Source organism: Rhizophagus irregularis, chromosome 19 (assembly GCF_026210795.1).
Source record: "Rhizophagus irregularis chromosome 19, complete sequence".
Taxonomy (NCBI): domain Eukaryota; kingdom Fungi; phylum Glomeromycota; class Glomeromycetes; order Glomerales; family Glomeraceae; genus Rhizophagus; species Rhizophagus irregularis.
In genome coordinates, this window is record NC_089447.1 from 65,268 (window position 1) to 89,564 (window position 24,297).

Below are 24,297 nucleotides of genomic sequence, written 5' to 3' on the forward strand. Positions count from 1 at the left end.
TTACTATATATTTTAATATTTATATATAATGATTTAAATAATTAATATAATGTATATTAAATTTTATAATTGCAAAACTGGTTAAATTTATATTAAATCATATAATTTATTATAATAAATGGTAAACTTTATTAATTACTATGTAAAAATATGTCTAAACCTTTCACAGTTTTACCAGTTTCATCAGTTTCGCAAGGACCCCGCTTACTTCTAATAGAGGTCTCCGAAAATATAAGGTAAAATTTATATTAAAAAAAAATTTTAGGTCTCTTAATAGATAAAGGTAAAATTATATATATGACAAATAAAGGTCTCCGGATATGTAAGGTAAAGTTAAAATAGGTTTCCGGTTTTATAAGGTAAAATCAAATATAAGTTTACAAATGTTTCGGTAAATAATAAGGTAAAATTGTATATAAAATTTAATATTTACCTTATATATACTAATTTGAAATATTGTACAACAATTATTACAATATTTGGTAATATACGTTTTATAATTTTTTCTCAAAATAAAAAATTTATTCTCTTCTTTATACTTGTAAAAACCATTTTATATTTTTAATTTTATTTGCATTAGCACTATCTTTTTGAAAATTATTACAAAAATTAGCTTTTAAAATATAAAAATTCGTACAGCAATTAGCAACTTCAGAATTTAATTTCAGTACTTTGGTTAAATCAAATCATATTTTACTATCTAAGAAAGTTGTTTAGTAAGGTCGAACTACTTATATTTGAATTTTTATAGCAGTTGGAGTAATATTTATTGCATACGAGCATTTTTTTATTTTAATATTAACTTAAAATTTACGTTTTTTGTTTATTAAATTCGGAGCGTAATTTGGGCATTTTAGTCAAATGAAATCACCTTTTAAAGCTTAAGTAATATTGTTCGGCGAGATCGAAACTACCTGAATATTAATTTTCATAAGAATCAGTTTAATATTTACGGAATACGAGCAATTTTCGCACTTTTAATTTTTTTTTATTTTCCCGATCAGTGATTATAGGGCGTAATTTGGGCACTTTGGTCAAATGAAATCACTTTTTCATGCTTAAGTAAAGTTGTTCGGCAAGGTCGAAAATATTTAGATAAATATTTTCATAGCAGTTGGATTAATACTTATGGGGTACGAGCATTTTTTCATAATAATACCAATTACGAATTTATTTTTTTTAAAAAAAATTAATTAGATTTTTTTAAAGGAAGTAAGTGAATAATAGTTTCGAAGTAAAGTTAAAGATGTGTGTCTTTAAGATTTTTTTTATAGTATTTTTGTAATTCAAAGTACTTTTTTTACTAATAAAAGTTATTTATCTTTAAAGAATAAGAATTAAACTTAGTAAAAATAAAAAATTTTTAAAATTTATTGTAATGATTATAAAATATTTTGTTTATTTAATATTTAAAAAAATTTAGGTCTCTGAAAATCTAAGGTAAAATTTAATATAATTTTAAAAGGTCACTATATATATATGGTAAAATTATGAGATAAGAAAGGTTGGTAAAATTACTAGTAAATCTGAAATTTTGCCCGGAGACCTTTATTAGAAGTAAGCGGGGTCCTGTTTCGCAGTTTCGCAAATTTTTAATTTTTTAATAAAATGTTTCAACTAGTTTCAATTTCAACAATTGTCTAAACTACTTAGTTTCGCCCAGCAACCTTACATGTAACTCTTCACACTCTCTGCAAATAAAAAAAAGATTATTAAAATTGGATCAATGGATTATGAAATAATTACAAACCTAATTTTTCAGAAAATATTATGAGAAATCTAGCCATGTTCTGAAAAAAATCATTTTTGTATTATTTTATGATCCATTAGTCCAATTTTGATAATTTTTTTTATTTTGTAGAGAGCGTGAAGAATACATAATAAAAAATATGAATTACTGAATCACAAGAAAATCACAAAAAATGATTTTTTTTTATTTTTCTCAAATTTGAATAGTTACTTTCACTACTTGTTATATAAATTACAAATTAATAATAAAAAGATTATAGAGGTAAAATACAAACTGATCAACTTTTTCAACCTATTTTCTTGATAATAAAAAAGTTACAGAAAAAAGCTAACATACAAATAATTTCTTATTAATAAAAAAGTTAAAAATAAAAAAAACGTTATCAACCAGTGGAAATTTTATTTCTCTCGTAATTATTAATAAATAATGATTTTTTATAATTTATATAACATAATTTTTTTTAAGTTGTATATTATAAAAACTTTATATATTTTTGTTTTTTGGGATCTAATTTACTTATTTAAATACCTTTTTTATTAATACAATACTTATATAAAAAATTTATATTAAGCTAACTTTTATAATTTTAACTTCCAGATGCAACTTATTAGTAAAAGATAAGTATTATTTTTAAATATATAAATATATGTAATTTTTTATGAGGAATTAGGTTACTTAAGAAATAAAAAGTAAGTTTCTTAATAAAATTTATGGTAAATTCAAAATTTATGATTTTTGCAAAAATTAACTAATATTAAACTTAAGGTTGCTTGTCTAAACCTCTTCAAAATTCTACGATTAGTTTCGTCAAAATTTTACTATAGATTTATTATAGTTTTGGCAGAGTTTTAGCAGTTTTGGCATTTATAATAAGTTTTAGCAGTTTCGCTTTTCTCCAAAATTTTGCCAGTTTTTTAATATAACTTTAATATAGTTTTGGCAGAATTTCACTTTTCGGCAAAACGCCATCTTGCCTAAACCTCTAGATTTTGGCAAGCAACCTTAATTAAACTTACAAAGTTTACACAAATAATTACCAATTTTTTTGTGTAAATACAATTTTAATTATAAATTACATATTATAGTAAAATAATATTTTATATATTTACAATATTTATTAAATTTTATAATTTGACTAATTTTAAAAAGTTGTTAATAGTAAAAGTATTTCAATAATCATCCAATTTTAATAAAATTTAATATATGATCACTTTTAAAGGTTATAAAAGAGTATGCAAAATTTTAGTATATATTATTATATAAAATATTTCAAAATATCAATCAGTATTTTACATATTAACTAAATGATCTGCATTTTTGTGTAACAGTAAATTTATTTAATGATTCTATAAATAACATATCCTCAAAATTTACATACTATTTTATAACCTTTTGAAATGATTGTACATTAAATTTTATTAAAATTGGATAATTATTGAAATACTTTTACTATTAACAACTTTTTAAAAATAGTCAAATTATAAAATTTGATAAATATTGTAAATATACCTTTTCAGACTCACTAATTTTGTCAAAATTTTTTTCTTCTATCATGTTTACAATAAATGGTAAAAGAAAAGGGTGATAATATTATGATATTGAAGTTTACCATTCTTTTAATCACTAAAAATAGGTAAAATGAAGCTGAGAGATGCAACCTTTTAACGACTTTTTTTGTGAAATTTTTTTCAATAAGATTGTAAAAGTGGTCATGGAGTTTTACCTTTATTATTTAAGTTAAAGGCGTTATATTATGTAAATGTGGTGTTATATTTGATTCGCATTTTTTCATTTTAACAAAATTTAGGCTGGCATTACGAATTTGGCCAAAATTAAAAAAAATTTGGTCAAAATTATGATTTATTGATCAGCAATTTTAATTGAAAAAACTAATTTTAGCCAACTTTTAACTATATATATATGCTATATATTTGAAGACAATGCCGCACTAAAATTTTTAGATTGGCAAATATATTAAAAAAAATTTGCCCTTAATTTTTGGGGACATTTCCAGTGACTGTTATTATTAAATTATAAAACTACTATTAGATTATAAAGTTATTATTACTACTAGATTATAAAGTTACTATTAAGTTATACAATTATAATATAATATAAATTAACTAAAATAATAACTAAAGAATCATAAAAACATCCAAAAAATTAAAATAAAGAGTTTATATTAGCAGATTATTAAGTCATTATTAGATTATAAAATTAGATTATAAAATCACTATTAAATTATGATATTATTAAGTTATAAAATTATAATTAGACTATATTATTACTTTTATCATTACTATTAAATTATTTCATTACCACCAAATTAAATAAGAATAATATTTTTTGATGATTGCTTCTTTCTGGGTGGATATAACTTATGATAATTTATTTGTATGGACAGTATGGTATATAAACTTAATATCAATAAAGCATATATAAATTATTAAAAAAAAAAAATAAGAATAATATTAAACTAAACTATTATTTTTTTTACTATATATTAGAATCTGTAATATAATTACTTTATAAATAAAATACAAGAATTAAATTTAATATTAATTAATTAAAAATTTTTAAATTTTTTTTATAGCCAATATATATTTTTGTTTTTTTTAATTTAATGTACATTCTTTACTAAATTACTAAGCAATAGAAAATTATATAAAAATATAGTAAAACTTTTAAATTATATACAAAAAAATAAACTAATGGTATATTAAATTTATATCTAGTCAACAAGTAATCACTTAGGTGTTTATTCTCAACTCTTATTTTCGTCCAATAAAAAGAGTTATTTATAAAGAATTTTCGTCATACAGAAAATGAGTTTTCTAAAATGCTCTATTACACTATTACTATTCTTAATCACAAAGTGGATTCTGCCTTAAAGAAAATTTGGGTTTATTATTTGCAATCATTTTGTGCTTGTAACTTAAAAATTTCTAGTTTTATTTGCTTTTAGATAATATTTTTTTTATAGTAGTTTAAAAATACAATTTATAATAAAATCAATAAAATCATAATATATATGTAATAATGTGAAAATTTTGAATTATGAAATAAAGATAAAAGACTATTAAATAAATAATTAAAGGGGGGAGGAAAACTAATTTAAAATGATCAAAGAAAGGAGATGAAGAAAAATATAAAAAGAGTGGAATATAAAAAAAGAAAAGATGAAAGGAATAATAAAAATAATAAATAATAATAATGTGAAATTATAATGAAGTCAATGTGGATAAATTATTTATAAAAACTTAATGATGTTGATTTAAATTTTACATTGTAAATTAATATCAATTTAATCTTGATTTCCTTGGGGTAAGAAATGGAGAAATTTTTTTAAAGTAAAATATGAAAATTATATATGCTCAAATAAAGAATACGCTTTAAGGAGGAATTGAAGAGAACTTATAACCCCAAAAAATATTTAAATATAATACTAAAACTGCTTATATTCGATAATTATATTTCTGCTCTTATTACTTACTCATTGACTTCAATTAATGATGATCTGGAAGAATTCGATAACCCACTAACCAATTTACGAAGACCTCTACGTCCACTAATACTATTACCGCCACCAAAAGCAAAGCTATATGAAATTGGAGAAGATGGTTCTATGCTACTTTCAGGTTCGACAGTGAAAGTAACCATTTTCTTTCTGTTATTTTTGCCGTTATTTGTGTCTAAATCATTAAGATTATTTATTTCTTGATTATTATTATTATTATTAATTTCTCTGTTACCCTCATTATTTATTAATTTATTTTTTCCTTTTATCATCGAATTTGTCAGTCCATTGAAAAGAGAACCTAATTTCTCCGAGAAGTCAGGTAAAATATTAGCGAAAGGATGATCAATTTCTTCATCTCCCACGGTCGGACTATAATCTTCGTGACTTGTTTCATAATCGTCGGATCGTAGAATGCTTACGGAAAATGGTGAATAGTCTTCCATCTTTGATTCATTGTCTCTTAATATACTTCGTCTTGAATAGCGGCGGCCGAGTAAACTAGAAGGTCTTCGGCCGTAGTTTGATCTTTGGAAGTGGTGGGCGGCCTATAAGTCAGTATTTTTTATTATTACGTTTTATATATATATTTATATACGTCATGACAGTCATATTTTCGAATTTTTTTCATTTGATCGGTAATATAATATCAAAACGTATACAATAATCAAATACTCACAAATCTTCTTCAAAATCCGTTACTTCATCATAATCTTCTTCATGTATTTCGCTTGCTATAAACCTCTCATGTGGATTACGAGGTTTATTTAGTGAAATATTTTGTTCTTCGTCAATAGATTCATTCATAGAGTATATAGTTCTAGATGAATCGGTTATTTGTCCATCATCCCCATCGTCGTCATCATCAATGGTGAAAAAAGCATCTTTATTATTGGCTGCAGCTTGATCCGGTGTTATCAAGCCTTTAGCAAGCGCTGCTTCTGTGGCTGCCTGACGTTTTCTTATAATATCTTCCTCCTCTAAACGTCTTGCTTCCTCTTCTTCTGCGATTAGCTGCTCATCAATCCCTTGATCGTCTTTTACCTATATAAATAAATAAAAAAATAAATTCAGTCTTGTATTTTTAATTAAGTGATCATATATTAATTAAATATACAATGTCAATGTATATAAATAATAATAATAATAGAAAGTTAATCGTTATTAATTAATTTTAAAAAATACTTTTCTTTTACCTGTCCACTAATTAATTCCGTGAATTTACTAATTTGTTCATCAGGTAAAAACTGTGCATCCTGAGTTTGTAAATTATCTTCGTCGTCCAATAAATTACTAACACGTCCTGTTGAAGCAGAGGCTTCTTCATTAGGTGTTACCATATTGGTTACTCTTCGATAACCTTGTGAATTAGCAAATGGTGCACGTGTAAGAAATGCACCAATAGATTCTGAATCTTGCCCTGCTAACAAGCTTTCGAACTCGAAGTTATCATCATCGTCATAAGAGTAGTGACTAAATGGAGGTTTTGAATCTCCTCGAATAGGAAGGCAAGGACATGTCTTGTTAAGACAAGCCCACATTTTCACTTATTTTCCCCCTTTATTTCAATTTCAAATAATATATTTTACTTATTAAATAAAAAAATTTTTAAACTATATAAGAAAAGAGCGAAATATTCTTTATTATTTAAGAGATGGAATGACAATTCTGAATGTGAAAAAAAAAGAATATTGGAATTATATATTTGGAATCTTAAAATAATTTAACTGATGATTATGTTTGTGACCGATATAAGTAATTCGTATTACTTATTTTTGTACTTTACCATGTTTATAATAGTTCAATTTTATCCCGCCTTTTACCGGCAAATTGTAATTCGGAAGTTTTTTTATATTATCTATATACTTATTTTGGCTTTTTGTGTGATATAAATTATTGCCTTTTTCCACAAAATTTTCACATATACCCCGAATTTTCCTTTTTTTTTTCCTTGAAAAAAAATTTTTTAACAGACACAACATATTTCTCATTTTTAGCACATTAAACCTAAGGATATGGCTCGTACTAAGGTACTAAACTTATTAAATGTTTCTTTTGTCTATTCTTTCAAGCGACGTTAGGTAATGACGACCAAGGAACTTCCAAAATTTTAAATTTTAATAGCAAACTGCTCGTAAAAGTACTGGAGGAAAAGCTCCCAGGAAACAACTTGCAACAAAAGCTGCTCGAAAATCAGCCCCAGCTACAGGTGGTGTTAAGAAACCTCATCGTTATAGACCTGGTACTGTAGCTTTACGTGAAATTCGACGTTATCAAAAGTCTACTGAACTTTTGATCCGCAAGTTACCTTTCCAACGACTTGTTCGTGAAATCGCCCAAGACTTTAAAACGGATCTACGTTTTCAATCCAGTGCTATTGGTGCACTTCAAGAGGTATGGTTTATTTCGACTTAACTGTTAATTAAATTCATTATTAAATATTTAATTGTTCATATTAAAATATAATAGGCCGCCGAAGCATATCTAGTGAGGTAATTAAATTCATTTCTTATTTTATTTATTTAATTAATTTAATAACTAAATTTTTTATGATTATCAATAGTCTTTTTGAAGATACAAATCTTGCAGCAATTCATGGTAATGTTAATTATATGAATGGAAGTATCTTATTCTTAACAATTTTTAAATATTTATGATTTGATTATCATTTACAGCTAAACGCGTTACCATACAACCAAAGGATATTCAATTAGCCCGCCGTCTTCGTGGTGAACGTTCTTAGTTAATGGTCCTTATATATACTGACACACGATATTATTACCTGTTACTTTTGAATTTTTATAATAATAATTAAACATATGTTTATTTTATTATTCTTTTACCTTCTTTACACATAGAATACTGGGGGAAATTATTCAGCTAATTACTATGTCGTGAAAATAAAAGCATAACATAGTTCATTTTATTTCGCATGTAAAAAATATATACAGTAAAATTTATAAATAATAAAATATTGAAATTATTAATGCTAAAGAATCGATTGTATGTTGTGAGAAATTATCCATATAACATATCTCCATGCCAACAATACTATAAATGATATATCTTAAAATAATTATCACATGTTAAATATCACATATGAAATTTTTGTGTCCCAAAAAAACACTTGCGATGATATAATAAATTCGGAAAAATATGATGATTACGTATTTTATTGTACAGAACTTGTTTAAAATATATAGGTGCATGAAGCAGGGAAAATTATTTTAAGTTTGAAGACATAAAATTTAAACAAAGACTCAAAATATAAATGACAATCAAAACCCCCAAAATCACGCAGGGTTTTTTTTTTAACAAGTAACAATCTTCCATTCTCACAAAGATGTATTATTTTAATGCATTATCTTATATTTATAAGATAAATAGAAAGATATCAAAAATCATCATCTAGTTAATCAAAATCAAAAATCTCTTGAAAGTTGGGGAATAACCTATTATAAAAGGGATACAAATAAAAATGTCGATGAGAATGATTGACATAACAGATACTTATAGCCAATGATAAAACTAAAGACAAAAACGTGGCAATTTTGACATGTATCATGAAAAAACCGTTGGTTGTTCGCTTATAATGAATTTTGTGTACCATATTGTATATATAGATAATTAATTAATGGGCGTTTCAATATCGGTTTTCCTCGGTCCTTATCGGTCAAAGACCGATATCATTTTTACAGTACATCAAAAGTCTCACATATTTTTAATAGCCCAACCTCCTTATATCGTATTAATAATAGAAATTCATTACAAAGCGAAACCAACTGTATACAGTATATATAAGATGTGATAACTACCTTTTCTAAGTGTGCAACTTCTAATTTTATCAAGGATCCACCCCCAGCTTCATTCATAGCTTCATTAGTTGCACGTATAATAGCTTCTACCGTAAATACAAACATGAGCATAATTATCGATATAAAAAATAAATTAGTGTTGTTAACTTACGGGTAGTAAAAATACGTAAATATTCAGCTGAAAGGATCAATGCTTCTTTTCCCACTAAAAATTATGAAAGGATTATTTCTTATGGTATTAATTAATCAACAAATAACGTTACAAACGGACCTTTTGTCTTTGGGTTCTTCCAAGAAGTTTTGAAAATATCGTGCAATACTTTCTAAATTACAAATATATACGAATAAGAAATTTTAAAACGTTTAAAAACGAAGTATCGACCTAAGAGCTCTTACAGTATTAAAGGTAAGTATCTCTTTTTCTTCTTGTGATGGCATTATGATAACGCGTCCAAGATATACAAAAAATTTATCAACTACCGCAGCAAAGTTATTTTTATAACCTAATTTCTAATTGGTCCATATACTTTCACGTGATGGTTTTATACGTTCATAGATATATCATACACTCCAGAAACATTAATTCTTGTTATTATTACTTTATTAAAACAAAAAATGAGTAATAAATAATTATATACTTTAATATTATACCATTAATATTCTTCTAAATTTTAATTAAAAAACCAGTGTTCAGCCAATATATAATAAAATCTTTGATTGGTACGTGTAGTATAACATGCAGTAAATTTGTAGTAAATTTACGGACTTAACTTTATTATGACTTTAGAAATCCATATCCACACCAACACCGCCAGTACCCCCAACTGATGTATTAACAGGTTCCCGAGTAGGTTGTTGAATACCTTGCACAACTTGTGGTTCTTGTTCGACCATTGATTTTTGTTCTCTAGGTATTACCAAGGCTCTTGCACGACCCAAATCTTCCTGTTTAATCAATTAATAATTTATAAGATAAATTTTCGATATAAAATATTAAATAACTCAGAATTTATTTATGTACCATGAATTTTGTTCTAAGGTAACCAACTTCCGTAATTAAATCATTCAAAGCTTTCGCTACCATAGCTTCAGGTTTTGTTTCATTGGTTGTTTGAACTCTTATGATCACATTATGTTCTAATGGGTGTGGAATTTTATAACCAGCAAAAATAACTTGGGGCTCTTGTAACAATTTGCTATCAGAAAGAAAAAGAAAGTAAACCAGTTAATTATATGATAAAAATAGAGTTGATATAAAACACTGACTTACTGTCTAATTACGTTTCCCATAGTATGATCTTCTCTAAATATCTCAAAAGTCGCCGCATTTTGCACTTTTGTATCTGGTGTAATCTTCATCCTATGAAGTATATGATTATTTAAAGTGTCAATTATTAAACAGAAATCTTTTATGATGCCTATCTATAAATTTTTTACTCCAGAACCAAAAATTGAGTAATTGATCAGTTCTATCAAGTTTAAAGATTGAAAAGTTTCTATGAACACTATGAATAATTTGATAGAGATCTATCAAAATAATGTAGTTATTCTTGGACAACTTGCAAATTACGGATTGATTACGAACTTTTGTGAGCCCGGAGGCAAATAAAATACATCAAACCGATCTGGTGCATTCATTTTCGAGAACTTTTTCGTTGAATAAAAAAAAAAATTGAAATAAAAATAAAAAAAAAATCGATATAATATTTTAAATTATTTTTATTGATCTGCATGATGTCATGCACAGTTAAAAACTTTTATCAGGGGTAAATTTTACCCTAGTAAATAATATTATAAGTACAAAAAATGATTATTTGAGCACAATTATCTATTGTATTTTATAAACGTGATTTAAGTGGATATGGATGTGGTACTAAAGCACCAGATATATCGCCCCACCATTTATCACAATTTTCTTTATACCAAGCAACTAAATAAACCCACGCACAAAAGGAAAATAAATGTTAAAAATTTTTACTACCTTTGAAAGAATATAAATATCTCAACTTACTTGTCTTTATTATTCCATAATTCCAACTAATTTTAGGTTTCCAGCCTAATTCTTTTTTTAATTTAGTATCGTCAACAGCATATCTGAGATCATTAAAAGGTCGGTCTTTTACAAATTCTAAATGTTTTTCTTGTTCTTTTTCATCATTAATGTTAAATTGCTTTAATAATGTCTTAGCTAAGTCTAAATTTGATATTTCAAAATCTGATCCGATATTATAAACTTCTCCAATTTTACCTAAATTTAATATTAAATCTAATGCATCAACTAAATCTCCTACGTACAAATATTTGCGAGAATTTGATCCATCTCCATGTATGAAACTTAATTCCGGAAAGGATGGATAATTTGAGTTAAAAAAAAATAAAATAAAAAATAAAACAGAAAAAAAAAATAAATGCTCTGATAAAATCCTACCTACCACTTGCCATCATTTATAAGACTACAAATGAATTTTGGACAAATTTTTTCGGGGTATTGATATGGTCCATAAATATTACTGCTTCTAGTAATAATAATCGGTAAACCAAAAGATTTATGATAAGCTTGAACCAAATGTTCGGCTGCAGCTTTTGTAGCAGAATAAGGATTTGTAGGAGTTAATATTGATTCTTCGCGACAGTCGGGAACTGTTTTTGCTACTTCACCATACACTTCATCAGTACTAACATGTATAAATCGGTTAATATTATGCATTTTCGCTGCTTCTAATAATACATGTGTTCCTACAACATTGTTTTGGATAAATTCAAATGAATTACCAAATGAATTATCTACATGTGTATGTGCTGCTAAATGATATATTGTATCTATTCTTTTTTCTTTTAATATAGATGTTACAAGATCAAACGAAGCTATGTCACCCTATTCAAACAGGGAAACGTTAAAGTTTTTGCTTAAAGATAATAAACAATTGGGGTTTATATTTTACCTCTTTAAACGAATAATTTGGCATATTCTCAATCATTAAAAGATTATTTAAACTGGCACAATATTCTAGTTTATCGACTACCGTAACATTAAATTCCGGATATAATAAAACCAATTTACGGGCCAAAACAGATCCACTATCAATAAATTAAATTTAATTCGATTTGTTGGAATAAAGAACAAATTACAATTACAAATGGATATAATGAATAATATAGTTACATGAAACCAGCACCGCCCGTGACCAAAATATTCTTGATATTTTGGTTAACACGTTCAACACGCATTCCGATATCTTCAAGATCTGATTCTGGTATTTTACTAATTATCTTGAGCACATTTGGATCAGTAAACCTTGAACTTATATCCATACTATTAATAAACCCCATTCGTCTTATTAATATTAAGTAAAGTGGAACTAGTAAAAATTAGCATTATTAAGAAAAATAAATAAAATAAAAATAAAATGTTCTATAAAAAATGACATTTTTTAGCCTAATAATAAATGTCAAATTACGGTACGACAATCATCCTAGAATCACGTGCCGACTGATTTTTGATATATAGTTAAAAAAAAAAAAGAAATCTGAAAGAAATTCTCCCGAAATGTCCTTTTTTAAATGTCGCGTTTTAAACATTTCTCGATTAAATCGATTAAATAAAATTTTCTTAAATAGTTCAATGATAGTTAGACATAATTTTTTGGTTCGAAATAATTTTAATACACGTTTAAATATTCGCACATATATTTCACTAAAATCCATATTTTCTCGTCAAAATTCTACGCTTAAACCAATATCAATTACAAAACCAATCCTTTCCCAGGATAATCTTTTCCATTCCTTATCAGAATCTCCATTTGAAGATCTTCGACATCGTTATAAACAAATATGCGTATACGGTTCTTGTCCGGTATGTTTATCTCAAGATAATGAAGTAAAAAATAAACCAAAATATGAATGTCCAGATTGTGGATATCCAACACATTGTTCGTTAGAACATTATCTTCAAGATAAAGAACAACATAAAAATTCAGGAACTTGTTCAATGTTAAGACAAGCTAATGAAGATGAACATGATTTAAGAAGTGGTAGAACAATGATTGAATTCGACTTTCCATCATCACAACCACTTGATGAACAAGTTAATATGTTAAATTGGGATTTATTTTTTTATACACGTGGATTTCCTAGTATGGATAATGATAGATCTGTTAGACATGTGTCAAAATTATTAACATATCCTATTACGATAGCATCAATATTACATGAATATGGTCCTTATAATATTAAAAATCGGTTAACCGATGAAGGTTTAAAATCTTTAACTGCTTTAAGAACTATAATATATCCCAAGATTATTTCTCATGATATTAAAACCCAAAAACCAACTGAAATTATTCGAATTTTTGTGTTGGGAGCACGAGCGGAATCTCTATTACCTCTTCATATTTATTCTCAATTATCCTACTTATTCCCTTTCACTTATTTTCATATTTATTTCATTGGACCCGAATCAATACCCGGTAACAATAAAAAATTCCCCACGCATTCAAATTATACACCACAACTTTCATTTACATGGACAACATCATTTTATCATGATTATCACGATTCATTAACACCATTTGATCCATATACAGATGTATTCTTTCTCTTTTCTCCAGGAATTTCACAAACAAACACATGGCATGACACAATAATTAAATTATTACAAACCAAATGTGCTATATTTATTACCGGATTTGATCAAGAAGATTTACATAGTGAAGTAAGTGCTATAGAAGAAAAAGGTGAAAAGGGTGAATATGAATTGGATTGGCTATTAAGACCTGGTGAAAACGTATTTAAAAGCATGAAAAGAGATATTGATTTAAAAGATGTTAGAGTCGGTGTTTGGACGAATTGGGGGATTTTTGGAATAAGAGGAAAGAAATATGATGTTATAATTGAAGGTGATAAATTACCTGAAGAATAATAAAGCTAACCTATTTATTTATTCATTAATAAAAATATTTATAACCAATAAATTAATATGCACTGAATAAAATGAATGAACTTATAATTATGTCAATAAAATTTAATTTGGTTGAAAGAAAAAAAAACCAACCATATTTAGCGACGGCGTGTGTACACACAATCCTTAGCCAGGTCCAACCTAAAAAAAAAAAAAAAAAAATTAAAATAAAATAAACATATTTATATATATAAAATATATAATTTCTTATTATTATATTACACAAAGAATTAGTTACCTTTGGGATATCATAATGTTCGGTCATTTCTTCTAATTTTCTATTTAGTTCTGCCACACGTTCTTTATGAGATCTACGCGCTGCCTTTTCTACCTTTTCATCCAACTAATTATTTACCCAAGGAGAAAAAATGATTAATAATTAAAAATAAATAAAATGACATTTAATTGTACCTCCCTCTTTACCATATTAAGAAAATTAATTGCTCACCCTCTTTCTCTGAATTTCTTCAAACTTTAATTCAGCTTCAGTTTTAGTAACGACCCGAATAGGATTAATCTTTTCTGATGATGCAGAATCATCACTGATTAAATCTTTAGCATAAGATTTAAGTTTTTCTTTATCTTTTTTCGTTTTCTTCTTTTTTCTAATAAAATACAAAATAAAAATTATTAATTTAGATCAATAGATCTAAAGAACAGAATGTGTATAAAACAAATACTTTTTTATTTTATTTGTAATTCCAGAGCCTCCTTTAAGCTTTAAAGAGCCACCTGGTACGTTATCGTATAAATCCGACATTGATTATTATTCGTTCCGGTATTATTCTTAAAGAGAGAAAAAAATTTAAAAATAGTTTAACATTCAATGGTTAAATGAAAGTGAAACAAATAAATTTAAATTGGCATTTATAAAATCAGGTTTTTTAAACATTACACAAATTTGGGAATAGATGTCGTGGAACAATTAATAATTGCTGCGTGGCAACTCACGTTTTGCTTCGCTATCCGCTTTGGCTTATATCAGATATAGTTTACTTAAGCCTTCGATTACAAGTAAATATTGATATATATTTTATATAATAAATATTACCATTACATTATCTACCAATCTAAATTTATTTATTAAACAAATAAATCCAAGTGCTAGGTAAATTTTTATTTACTAAAACAAAAATAATTTAAATTTTAAAATCTCGTGGTCATACATTTTATTTATAGAATATTCTTAGGACATTTTTATGCATTTTATTATCATTCGTAATTTAAAAGGAAAATATTTATCAAAAAATATCGTAATTGGTAATTAGAATTTATATAAAAATTAGAAAATTGACCCTAATTTAGTCAATGTGAAAGCGGTAACCGAAATCTACAAATTTGAAAAATAGTGTAAGCAAATTCAACGTAGATCAAACATATATTATGAACAACAAATATTGAACACAAACAAAAAGTTTTTTTTTTAAAAAAAAAGACAATTTATTTATTTATACAATATAAATTTTTTTTTTGACCGAACCCTGAAGACAAAAAAAAGATTAATTATTTTTTTTAAAAAAAAAGTGGATGTTACCCCTGAAAATTATCAATATAAAAATATCCGGGGAATGCGTATGTTAACGGATTAATATTTACGCCTCCAGATGTCATTTATATATATACGGTGCGCCCCGCAATTTTTTTCAAATCTATTGGAAACATTTTTTCTTAATACAATAAATTATAACATAATGTTTATTTAACAATGTTGTAAACTGTACAATTTAGGAAATCTTTTATAAACCAATCAGCTTTGATCTCTTATATTGTATGAAGTGTGGACGAAACTTAAAGTAAAAAGTGTTAAAGTGTAACGTTATGTTAACGTTAGTGTCTAACTTAATCAATATTGATCTGATTATTTCTAGACGTTGTACAAACTTGATTTTTTTGACATTAGACTTGAAGATTTGTTTATTTCCGGCGTCCTTTCCTTATTTCAACTGCTGTTGTTTTTTTATTTCGGTAGTAATATTCAATAAATGTCGTATTTATAAATTTTTTTTTTTTGGATTTTTGGGCTTATTTATGATGTGTCTCGAAACGGGTTACATTGTTCTTTGACTTTCCTTAATTATTCTTTCCCCCTTTCCTAGTTTTCTCCCTTTGGTCCTTTTTTTTCCTTCAACATCATTTATATTACATCATTTTTACTCTTTTTTTTTTTTTTTTCCTTGTCCCGCTTTTTTTTTATTATTATTTCACCTATTTACCGAATATTTTCCTCATTACAAGTAAAAAGTAAAAAAGTAGATAAAAGTTTCCTTCACACCTTTAATATAATATTCTTAAATCTCGCTTTTTTTCACTTTTTACTTTCCCCTACATCACCACTTTTACTCTTCTTCCTCAATCTCACATCTCAAAACCTTTAATCCTGTTTAATAAAAAAAGGACTAATAAATAAAAATAAAGAGAAAAAATGAACCTTCTACCAACCGAACTATTACATTATATTTTTTGTCTTCTTGGCAAGGACCAAAAATCCATATCTTGTTTATCAATAGTATGTCGTAAATGGCATGCTATCACTTTACCAATAATGTACTCTAGACCTCAAATAACCCGTATAAATAATTTTCATAAATTCCTAAAGATTCCAAATAGTTCTGGATATTTAGTACGTGAAATTGATTTATCAGGTTTATCACATAGATGGTCAGAGATCACTGATACTGATATTATTGCTTTGGTTAATTTATGCCCAAATTTAACTTTTCTTGACATAAATTTTTGTCAACAACTTCATGATTCAACACTTATTCATATAGCAAATCATTTGGGTTCAAATATTACTACTCTTAATGTTTCACAATGTCCAAAATTTACTGATGTAGGATTTTCCGCTTTGGCTCGTTCTTGTAAGGTTTTAACTTCTTTAGATTTTTCTTATACCGATATAACTGATAGCGCTTTATCAAAATTTGCTTTAACTTGTCCTACTATAAGATGGTTAAATTTAAAATATTGTGAATTAGTAACTGATTTAAGCTTAGATGAATTGAAAAGATGGTGTAAAGAATTAAGTTTTTTGGAATTAGAAGGTTGTTTTGGCGTTATAAGAGAAGTTGGTGATGAAGATATTTGGGTGACTGAAGAAGAAACTGATGATGATGATGATGATGATGATTATCTTGATCTTGATAATTTATAATTTTGTTATTAATTAACGACAAGATCATTAATCATTCCAAGATGTTGGACTGAATGTAACAATGAAGAAGATATAATAGTATTGGTCCATAATAACCAGTAATGGTAGGTCCAAATCTGATTTTTATTCTTTTTACGAAGAGAATTAGGATTTTGGATTAAGGACAGAAAGGAGAAAAGTAACAATTATTAGCTCCACTCCATTATTTATCGCGGGTGTATTATAGACAGGGAAAACAAACGAAAAAAAAATATATATATACACACACACACACGCACACATATGTATATTAGCAATTAATTTAAAGGATATGTTTGATGTGAATAGAATAGTTGGAAGGGGAGAAATTTTATTGCATTTTTTTTTTTTGCATTTTTTTGCATTTTCTCTCATTTTTTTTCATTTTTTTTTTCATTATTATTTTTCCTCTTTTATTACTTTATTATTATTATTTTTTTTTTTTGGTTATTCTTAGACAAAATTTTGATAAAAATGGATTTTTACAATCGGACCTTTACAAAACTATTTCATATATATTTTTTCATTATAATATTAATATATTAATAGTAATTATAGTAATTAAGTTATTTTTTGTAAGTAGTTGATTTGATTATCTTTCTCTTTTTTTTTTTAGTTTTACTTTCTTGTACCTTTTTTTTCTTTTCTTTTCTGTATTTACAATTTCACAATTTTTAATAATATAATAATAATAGTAATAGAAATAAAAAATTATAATAAAATCTAATTTTTAATTCATTATCTAATAATAGACTTAATTCAAATATATTCTAAATTACTATCACATACTTATATTTGTAAATGCAATATATAAAAAAATTTTTTTATAGTAAATAAAACTCATAAAGTTTAATAAAAAGTAAAATTAAAGTTGCAAGTAAAACTTAATAACTGTTTAAATTAAAATGTTTAAATAGTTTTGCCAAAAATATTTAAAATTACATTTTTTTTCTTTTTATTTTAATTAAATAGGCATAGGAGAGCATATTTTTGACAAAAGTCGATAGATGTACCTATCAATACTGAGAATGCCACTGGTAGTATTTCCAAAGCGGTAGTAGTAGCAGCAACAGCATTAGCAGCAGCAGCAGCAGTAGTTGTGATAGAAGGAAAAGAAGAAAAAATAGAAGAAGAAGAAATAGAAGAGGAGATAAAAGAAGAAATAGAAGAAATAGAAGAAATACTAATTAGTATATCATGGAAATCTTCTGATCATTCTACAGATGTCACCCCTATCTTTAGCTCCTGTATGACTATATGTTTAAGAAAAGGTTTTTAAATTGCTTAAATAGCCTGTTTAGCATATACTGTATATATATTACAGGCCATAGTACTTTCCTATATATAGAAAATTTCATAGAATTATATAGTACCTGGAAATATTTTACAATTATCTTGTGATTCAATAATCAGATTTGAGCCATCTTTTTTTTTTTGTTTGATAGCTCTTATTGAGCTCTTCAAAATAAAAAAAAGATTGCTTAAATTGGACTTGTAGATCACTTGTAGATCAAAAGATATTTGCAAAAAATAGAATTTTTAAGTTTTATTTAGTATCTAAGGTACAGAGTCAAACCCCCAATTTTTGCAAAATACCCAGGGTACTGTATCTGTGATATATGGTAATTGCTACTTATATCTGCCAATTCTCTAAACCTCATAGACTATTCAGAAAAAATCATGTTTCTGGTCATTGGTAAATTTTAGATTTTTACAAATCTGTTTAGAACTTTATTCATAGTTTTATCCTTTAGGGATTCTACATCAATTTGCTTTTCTATAATTTTTATCACTACAAGAAAATAGTAGAATCCTTTGAGAGATCAACTGGTATCTTCACAAAATCTGCTTGATGTGTTGCATTTGAAGTTTACATAATTACTCGTGAATACTCTGATAATTTTTCTTTTAATGGTTTTTTGTAGAGGTTGTAATGCTCTTCATTTTTTAGAATTTATACTAGTACTTTAGAGATTGTAGTACTTGTAGTAATTTTCTAAGGGTGTTTTATTATGACAAATTAAAGAAAGGATTTTGGTCTTCAAATCCAAATGACATAATTTCATTGTCTAAGTGTAAAAAGAAGTAACAAAATATTTAATAGTTATTTAGCATTTCAGCTTAGTAAATCTTACCAATCATATTACTTATTGCAAATACATGTAAAGCATAATAGTACATACTGCAGTTATGAAATTAGTAACTGTTTTATCAGGCTTATATAATAAGTATTTTTATATAATTTGTAACTGGTTTTATCCAGTATCATATGATTTTTTATAATTAAAAATGGTTATAATAAATCATGTATCAGGTAAAAATTCATATATCAGGCAAAAAAATTATGTATTAGGTAAAAATTTATGTATCAGGTAATATTCAAATCATAAGATATCAGATAAATCATTTATTTGATACTTTAAGTCAAATAACTAATACTATCTAAAGGTAACTTGTTATATTGGGAATCAAATTTGATCAGTTGATCTTGGACTTCTGCGAAACTCAGATCAACTAATTAAACTTGATTTATTCAATATAACAGCTATTTGGCATTTCGTGTTGAATAACTATTAAATACTAATATAAATCACCGTAAATGCCTGATAAAAGATATTACTACAAATGGGTATTATCATTTAATATAGTAATTGTATAACTTATAATATATATGGTGTCTTTGCAATAGAAAGGTATGAAACTTAAAAAATATCAAAAATTGAATTAATATTAAATTTGCATTTATTTTAGTAAAAAAAACATAATTAGCATATAAAGTAAAATTAAAATTTTTTTTGAGTTTCGTATTTTTCTATTGCAAAGACCCCATATAAGAGTATCTTTACTGGAAAAAACTGGATGATTAAAAAGAAAATCAAGAAGGAGAAAAAAATATTATAGTTAAAAAAAAGGTAATAGATTATTAATCAGCAATACAAAAAATTTGAACTTGAAATTTTTCAGTTTGATAAAGTATGTTAAGATTGTATTGCTAAATGCTTAGATAGTAATGTAAAAAGATTAACTGCAGCAGAAAAAGTAAAAAAGAAGAAGGTGGATTAGTATTATCTTATAAAATTATTTTTTATTATCAAAGGATTTCTCATCTTTTTTATTGTCATTATCAATTTTACCAAAATAATTCTTCTTATTTTCTTCTATGCTATCAAGGATAAGTCCTATTATAAGTAATTCAATATTTCTTATTATTTGGTTATATTTCTTCTAATCAGATTTTCATATCATAAACTTATAATTAAGAAGAGCTTTTTCTACTGCTATTATTTCTGCTAATCTGATATTTCTTTTTTGATAAACCTGATAATAAGTGTCTTGAGCTTTCCTAAGATTTTTTGTAATCTGATTATAGGCTTTTTCAGATTCTTCAGATTCTTCAATTTTTTAAATTTCTCTATTTAATTATAAGCCTTTGCAATTACATTATACTTATTTAGTACTTGATGGTAGGGTTCTGTAACTTCTTTAGTATAGCAGACATACTTTTATCACTTTGCTGATCATTTATTAATTATATATATCATAATAACAGTTAATATTAACATGGTTTATATTGCAAAAACTACTCTAAAGATCTGAAAGCCTAAAACTAATAACTTTATTTTAATCCTAAACCAGTTCTTGAAAAAATGTAATTTGTTGGCTAGCTTCACTTCAGAATAATTAAACAAACATATTTTCAAACTAGATGTTTACTTTCAGATTGGATAGTCTGTAGATGTGTTAAGATAGCTCTTGCTAAATCTAAATATTTATTTAGTAAAGAGAAAATAGAGGCTTTCCTGCTAGACTAAAGAAAGAGGAAGTTTATCATAGAGGAAAGGGTAAAATACTGCATTAAAACTAATAATGTAACATAAGCTACTGACAACTATTTCATTTTCATCATTATTTTTTGGGTTTAAGTTTAAATAATAGATGAAAATGTCCATAAAATCTCAATTCTGTATGAAGTTATTAGAAGTTGGAGCAGATTCTGAAATTATTAATACTTATGCCAAAAATAAGGATGTTATCCAAAAATCTAAAAAAATAAACTAAAAAGCGAATGGCTAATTCAAATAGAATTCCCATTTATTTCTCCTTAGCAAGAGTATCTAAAAGACTTGAGAATATGGATGTATCTAAAATTTCTACTAGAGAGGATCTCACAAATATGATAGTAATATTGAATATGATGAGATCTGCAAAAATAAGATTTCTTTAAATTAATCATTATTAACTGGATCCTTTCGAACATTTCAGTACGTTATAAAGTTAAGCGCTATTTTGAAGATTGCATAGTGCTATTTAAAAAAGAGGAAAAAAGTTAAGAATTGTTGCCCAATTATTTCTTTTTACGTAAAAAATCCAGAATATATAAGTTAGAATTGCTTATCTGAATTCAAGGCTAAAAAGTTATCTAATCCTATTTTTACTAAAAGTGGAACATGGCTATTTAATGAATTCTTGAAGCAAAAATCTTATAGAATCGTACTTAAAAAATTAAGAGATTATGGAAGTAAACACGCTTCCAGAATTCATAGTAGTAAGAACTTAATTTTCCAGCATCTTAAACTGCTTTTAAGAATCGCAATAAGGTAAGAATCAAACCATCTTGATGCAAATGATAATTATGCTATACAGCTATATAGGTGATACAGAATCGGAAAAGTCTGGTTCTAAATCTGATTCTGAAAATACAACAAATCCAATATTTCACTTATGCTAATTGCATTTACGAGGTATTTATTAATTCTTTGATTGTATAATAATAATTAATAGTCAATAAAATTAATTTTAAATTATGTCATAATGATAATTAAATAAGACATTTTCTTAATAAGCTCTGATGTAAGATTTTATGTATATAAAATTTTTTTTTTACTTTGATCCCAAGCCATCGTGCTATTATCTCTAAGTTTGAACTCATTAAAAAGAAACTGATTTAAGAAATGGTTGATAAAAAAATTATTATTAAAGTCCAAACAAAACACTTTGCAATTAAAATATAAATGAAATATATTTTTTTAGCTATAACTGTGCATTTACAAGGAAGTGATTCATAGTTTGTAATTTCAAAAACCTTATAACCTTATTAGGCGAAGAATATAAACTTTTGATGAGTTTTAATTTAATTAAAGTTAACATTGTTAATTTATTTCTGACTCTGCATGCTCTATATATAATTAATGACCATTTTACTCTATCTACTATCCAGAATATTAATGTTGGGGCAAATTAGAGTTAATGTTGGAATAGTTTATGAATCAAGTTGAGTCGAATTTTGAATCAATTTTTTATATGATAAAATTTGTTCTATGTTAATTTTTATAATACTTTAACTATATTATTTATGTTATGTGAATCTATGTAAGTCATTTTGAGTTGCATATGCAGAACACTATATTGAGATGTATTAATATATATAAAGATGTAGTATGTAATTGATAATTACTATTTTGTGTTGTAATAGTAAGGGTTGCAACCTATTACTACTTTTAAAGTTAAAGTGTTGTAATATTACAACACTTATGATTGTTCAAAAATTTCCTTTTTGAAAAATAAAAATTACAAAAATAAGTTTTTATAAAACAAATATTATTATAAAAAAAATGATTAATATATTATAATACATATTTGTATAATTAGAAATAATTACAACACTATATAATAATTACAATACTAGTAGTAATTATAATACTATATAACGATTATAATATTGTGTTGTAATTACAACAAAAGTGTTGTATGTATGTTGTAATAGTTGCAACCTTACAACCTTCTAAAAATAATTACATATTACATCTTTAAATATATAGATAGCTTAGATGGATGAAATATTAGCAGGTATTACTAGTAGTGTTAACTATTAATATATAGATAATTTAAATGAACGAAACACCAGCAAGCATTAGTATAGAGACTCTACTTCTCTTTGTAAAACATTTATATATTTTTGAATCTTGTAATTTATTTTTTTACATCAATAATCAGTAATTCTAATGAGGATATTACCTCATTTTTTTATCTATATTAACGAATTTTTAAATTATTTCATCTTATATAAAAATTATTATTAAATATGCAATCTATTAATTCATTGAGAGAATTAAATTCCAAGCTCTTAGTTAAAATTACAATACTTAAAAAGGAGAATGCTGAGATTCCTGAACTTAGACTAAAGTTTGAAACTGAGAATGCGAGGCTAAAACAAATTATTAAAGAGAATACAAGGCATAATACTAAGAATGCTGAACTCAAGTCTAGAGTTGGAAAACTTGAAGCCAAACTTGCATTATTAGAACAAGGTTCAGCAGTAGATGGAATAGTATTGTCATTTGGTCAGACACAAAATGATGAAGAAGCGATGCCAGTAGTAACAGTACCAACTGTTAATGTACCTAATTCTATAATAAATCAAATCAATAATGAAGTAGGATGAGGCGATGAGCACCTAGTGACCTTGATGGTAATGATAAGGAGATGATTGATTTTTTGGGTGAGGCATATAAGAAAAGCATTAGCAATAAGATTAGAAAGAGGAGATGGAAAAAAAAGTAGAGAGATCAAGAAGCATCTGTAATTTCTCAGGATATGACTAAAATTCCTGAGATCACAGTAAAAATAATCAATGGCCCACTAAGATTGCTGGAAAAACTAGGGGTTTTGGCAAGTTAGTGAAATGCCAAAATGGTGAAACTTTGCTAAAACTATATAAAAGTCTTATTAAAAAGTTGGCAAAACTCTGGAGAAAAGCAAAACCTGACAAAACTTATTATAAATGCTAAAACTGCTGAAACCTTATTGAAACTATAATAAAACTATAGTAAAATTTTAGAGAAACTAATCATAGAATTTTGGAAAGATTTAGGCAGGCAACCTTAGGTTCCATATAATCAGTTTTTGGAACCAGACCGGTACAGACTGCAGTCTTAGATGCAGTAGGACCAAGATGAAGACCGACATCAGTCCTACATTTCAGTCTTCATAATTTTACATAAATTTTAATAATTCATATTAAATTTGATTAATTATTATTGCTGATCATTTTAGAGATAAAACAATGAAATCTAAGAATAAAAAAAT

The 24,297-nt window shown here is 25.7% G+C and overlaps 9 protein-coding genes across 9 annotated transcripts; 4 read left to right on the forward strand and 5 right to left on the reverse strand.

Annotated features, from left to right (window-relative positions):
- Positions 1–4,971: 4,971 nt before the first annotated feature.
- OCT59_010557 (uncharacterized protein) lies at positions 4,972–6,951 on the reverse strand. Its single transcript, XM_025311234.2, has 3 exons — positions 6,464–6,951; positions 5,947–6,311; positions 4,972–5,795 (listed from the first exon to the last, which is right to left on the reverse strand). The coding sequence occupies exons 1-3, from the start codon at positions 6,806–6,808 to the stop codon at positions 5,240–5,242; spliced, it is 1,266 nt and encodes a 421-aa protein (XP_025173560.2). The 5' UTR covers positions 6,809–6,951; the 3' UTR covers positions 4,972–5,239.
- Positions 6,952–7,192: 241 nt separating this feature from the next.
- OCT59_010558 (uncharacterized protein) lies at positions 7,193–8,291 on the forward strand. The gene is made up of 5 exons (XM_025319543.2): positions 7,193–7,297; positions 7,392–7,661; positions 7,737–7,759; positions 7,831–7,865; positions 7,943–8,291. Exons 1-5 carry the CDS (start codon positions 7,283–7,285, stop codon positions 8,008–8,010), a joined length of 411 nt encoding a protein of 136 aa, XP_025173561.1. The 5' UTR covers positions 7,193–7,282; the 3' UTR covers positions 8,011–8,291.
- Positions 8,292–8,396: 105 nt separating this feature from the next.
- OCT59_010559 (uncharacterized protein) lies at positions 8,397–9,544 on the reverse strand. The gene is made up of 5 exons (XM_025326959.2): positions 9,479–9,544; positions 9,354–9,405; positions 9,234–9,287; positions 9,083–9,168; positions 8,397–8,719 (listed from the first exon to the last, which is right to left on the reverse strand). Exons 1-5 carry the CDS (start codon positions 9,518–9,520, stop codon positions 8,690–8,692), a joined length of 264 nt encoding a protein of 87 aa, XP_025173562.1. The 5' UTR covers positions 9,521–9,544; the 3' UTR covers positions 8,397–8,689.
- Positions 9,545–9,644: 100 nt separating this feature from the next.
- OCT59_010560 (uncharacterized protein) lies at positions 9,645–10,760 on the reverse strand. The gene is made up of 4 exons (XM_025309445.2): positions 10,668–10,760; positions 10,353–10,442; positions 10,104–10,278; positions 9,645–10,027 (listed from the first exon to the last, which is right to left on the reverse strand). The coding sequence occupies exons 1-4, from the start codon at positions 10,718–10,720 to the stop codon at positions 9,866–9,868; spliced, it is 480 nt and encodes a 159-aa protein (XP_025173563.2). The 5' UTR covers positions 10,721–10,760; the 3' UTR covers positions 9,645–9,865.
- Positions 10,761–10,920: 160 nt separating this feature from the next.
- On the reverse strand, positions 10,921–12,498 carry OCT59_010561 (uncharacterized protein; the record flags this gene model as incomplete). The annotated part of the gene is made up of 5 exons (XM_025319544.2): positions 12,246–12,498; positions 12,025–12,160; positions 11,515–11,957; positions 11,094–11,416; positions 10,921–11,012 (listed from the first exon to the last, which is right to left on the reverse strand). The coding sequence occupies exons 1-5, from the start codon at positions 12,410–12,412 to the stop codon at positions 10,921–10,923; spliced, it is 1,161 nt and encodes a 386-aa protein (XP_025173564.1). The 5' UTR covers positions 12,413–12,498.
- Positions 12,499–12,704: 206 nt separating this feature from the next.
- On the forward strand, positions 12,705–14,046 carry OCT59_010562 (uncharacterized protein; the record flags this gene model as incomplete). The annotated part of the gene is made up of 1 exon (XM_066136006.1): positions 12,705–14,046. One exon carries the CDS (start codon positions 12,705–12,707, stop codon positions 13,998–14,000), a length of 1,296 nt encoding a protein of 431 aa, XP_066000683.1. The 3' UTR covers positions 14,001–14,046.
- Positions 14,047–14,165: 119 nt separating this feature from the next.
- OCT59_010563 (uncharacterized protein) lies at positions 14,166–15,051 on the reverse strand (the record flags this gene model as incomplete). The annotated part of the gene is made up of 5 exons (XM_025319546.2): positions 14,991–15,051; positions 14,720–14,825; positions 14,488–14,644; positions 14,278–14,382; positions 14,166–14,180 (listed from the first exon to the last, which is right to left on the reverse strand). Exons 2-5 carry the CDS (start codon positions 14,797–14,799, stop codon positions 14,166–14,168), a joined length of 357 nt encoding a protein of 118 aa, XP_025173566.1. The 5' UTR covers positions 14,800–14,825; positions 14,991–15,051.
- Positions 15,052–15,952: 901 nt separating this feature from the next.
- OCT59_010564 (uncharacterized protein) lies at positions 15,953–17,914 on the forward strand. Its single transcript, XM_066136007.1, has one exon. It carries the CDS (start codon positions 16,462–16,464, stop codon positions 17,191–17,193), a length of 732 nt encoding a protein of 243 aa, XP_066000684.1. The 5' UTR covers positions 15,953–16,461; the 3' UTR covers positions 17,194–17,914.
- Positions 17,915–23,293: 5,379 nt separating this feature from the next.
- OCT59_010565 (uncharacterized protein) lies at positions 23,294–23,653 on the forward strand (the record flags this gene model as incomplete). The annotated part of the gene is made up of 1 exon (XM_025326960.1): positions 23,294–23,653. One exon carries the CDS (start codon positions 23,294–23,296, stop codon positions 23,651–23,653), a length of 360 nt encoding a protein of 119 aa, XP_025173568.1.
- Positions 23,654–24,297: the final 644 nt, after the last annotated feature.

Coding starts and splice junctions, on each gene's coding strand:
- OCT59_010557 (XM_025311234.2), bottom strand. CDS start 6,808: ATGTGGGCTTGTCTTAACAAGACATGTCCTTGCCTTCCTATTCGAGGA. Junction 6,312..6,463: donor CGGAATTAATTAGTGGACAG/GTAAAAGAAAAG, acceptor TTATTTATATAG/GTAAAAGACGATCAAGGGAT. Junction 5,796..5,946: donor ACGGATTTTGAAGAAGATTT/GTGAGTATTTGA, acceptor CCACTTCCAAAG/ATCAAACTACGGCCGAAGAC.
- OCT59_010558 (XM_025319543.2), top strand. Junction 7,662..7,736: donor CTATTGGTGCACTTCAAGAG/GTATGGTTTATT, acceptor AAAATATAATAG/GCCGCCGAAGCATATCTAGT. Junction 7,760..7,830: donor GCCGAAGCATATCTAGTGAG/GTAATTAAATTC, acceptor GATTATCAATAG/TCTTTTTGAAGATACAAATC.
- OCT59_010559 (XM_025326959.2), bottom strand. CDS start 9,520: ATGCCATCACAAGAAGAAAAAGAGATACTTACCTTTAATACT. Junction 9,406..9,478: donor AGATACTTACCTTTAATACT/GTAAGAGCTCTT, acceptor TTTGTAATTTAG/AAAGTATTGCACGATATTTT. Junction 9,169..9,233: donor TTTACGTATTTTTACTACCC/GTAAGTTAACAA, acceptor TATTTACGGTAG/AAGCTATTATACGTGCAACT.
- OCT59_010560 (XM_025309445.2), bottom strand. CDS start 10,720: ATGAATGCACCAGATCGGTTTGATGTATTTTATTTGCCTCCGGGCTCA. Junction 10,443..10,667: donor TTGCCTCCGGGCTCACAAAA/GTTCGTAATCAA, acceptor TATACTTCATAG/GATGAAGATTACACCAGATA. Junction 10,028..10,103: donor ACCTTAGAACAAAATTCATG/GTACATAAATAA, acceptor TTGATTAAACAG/GAAGATTTGGGTCGTGCAAG.
- OCT59_010564 (XM_066136007.1), top strand. CDS start 16,462: ATGAACCTTCTACCAACCGAACTATTACATTATATTTTTTGTCTTCTT.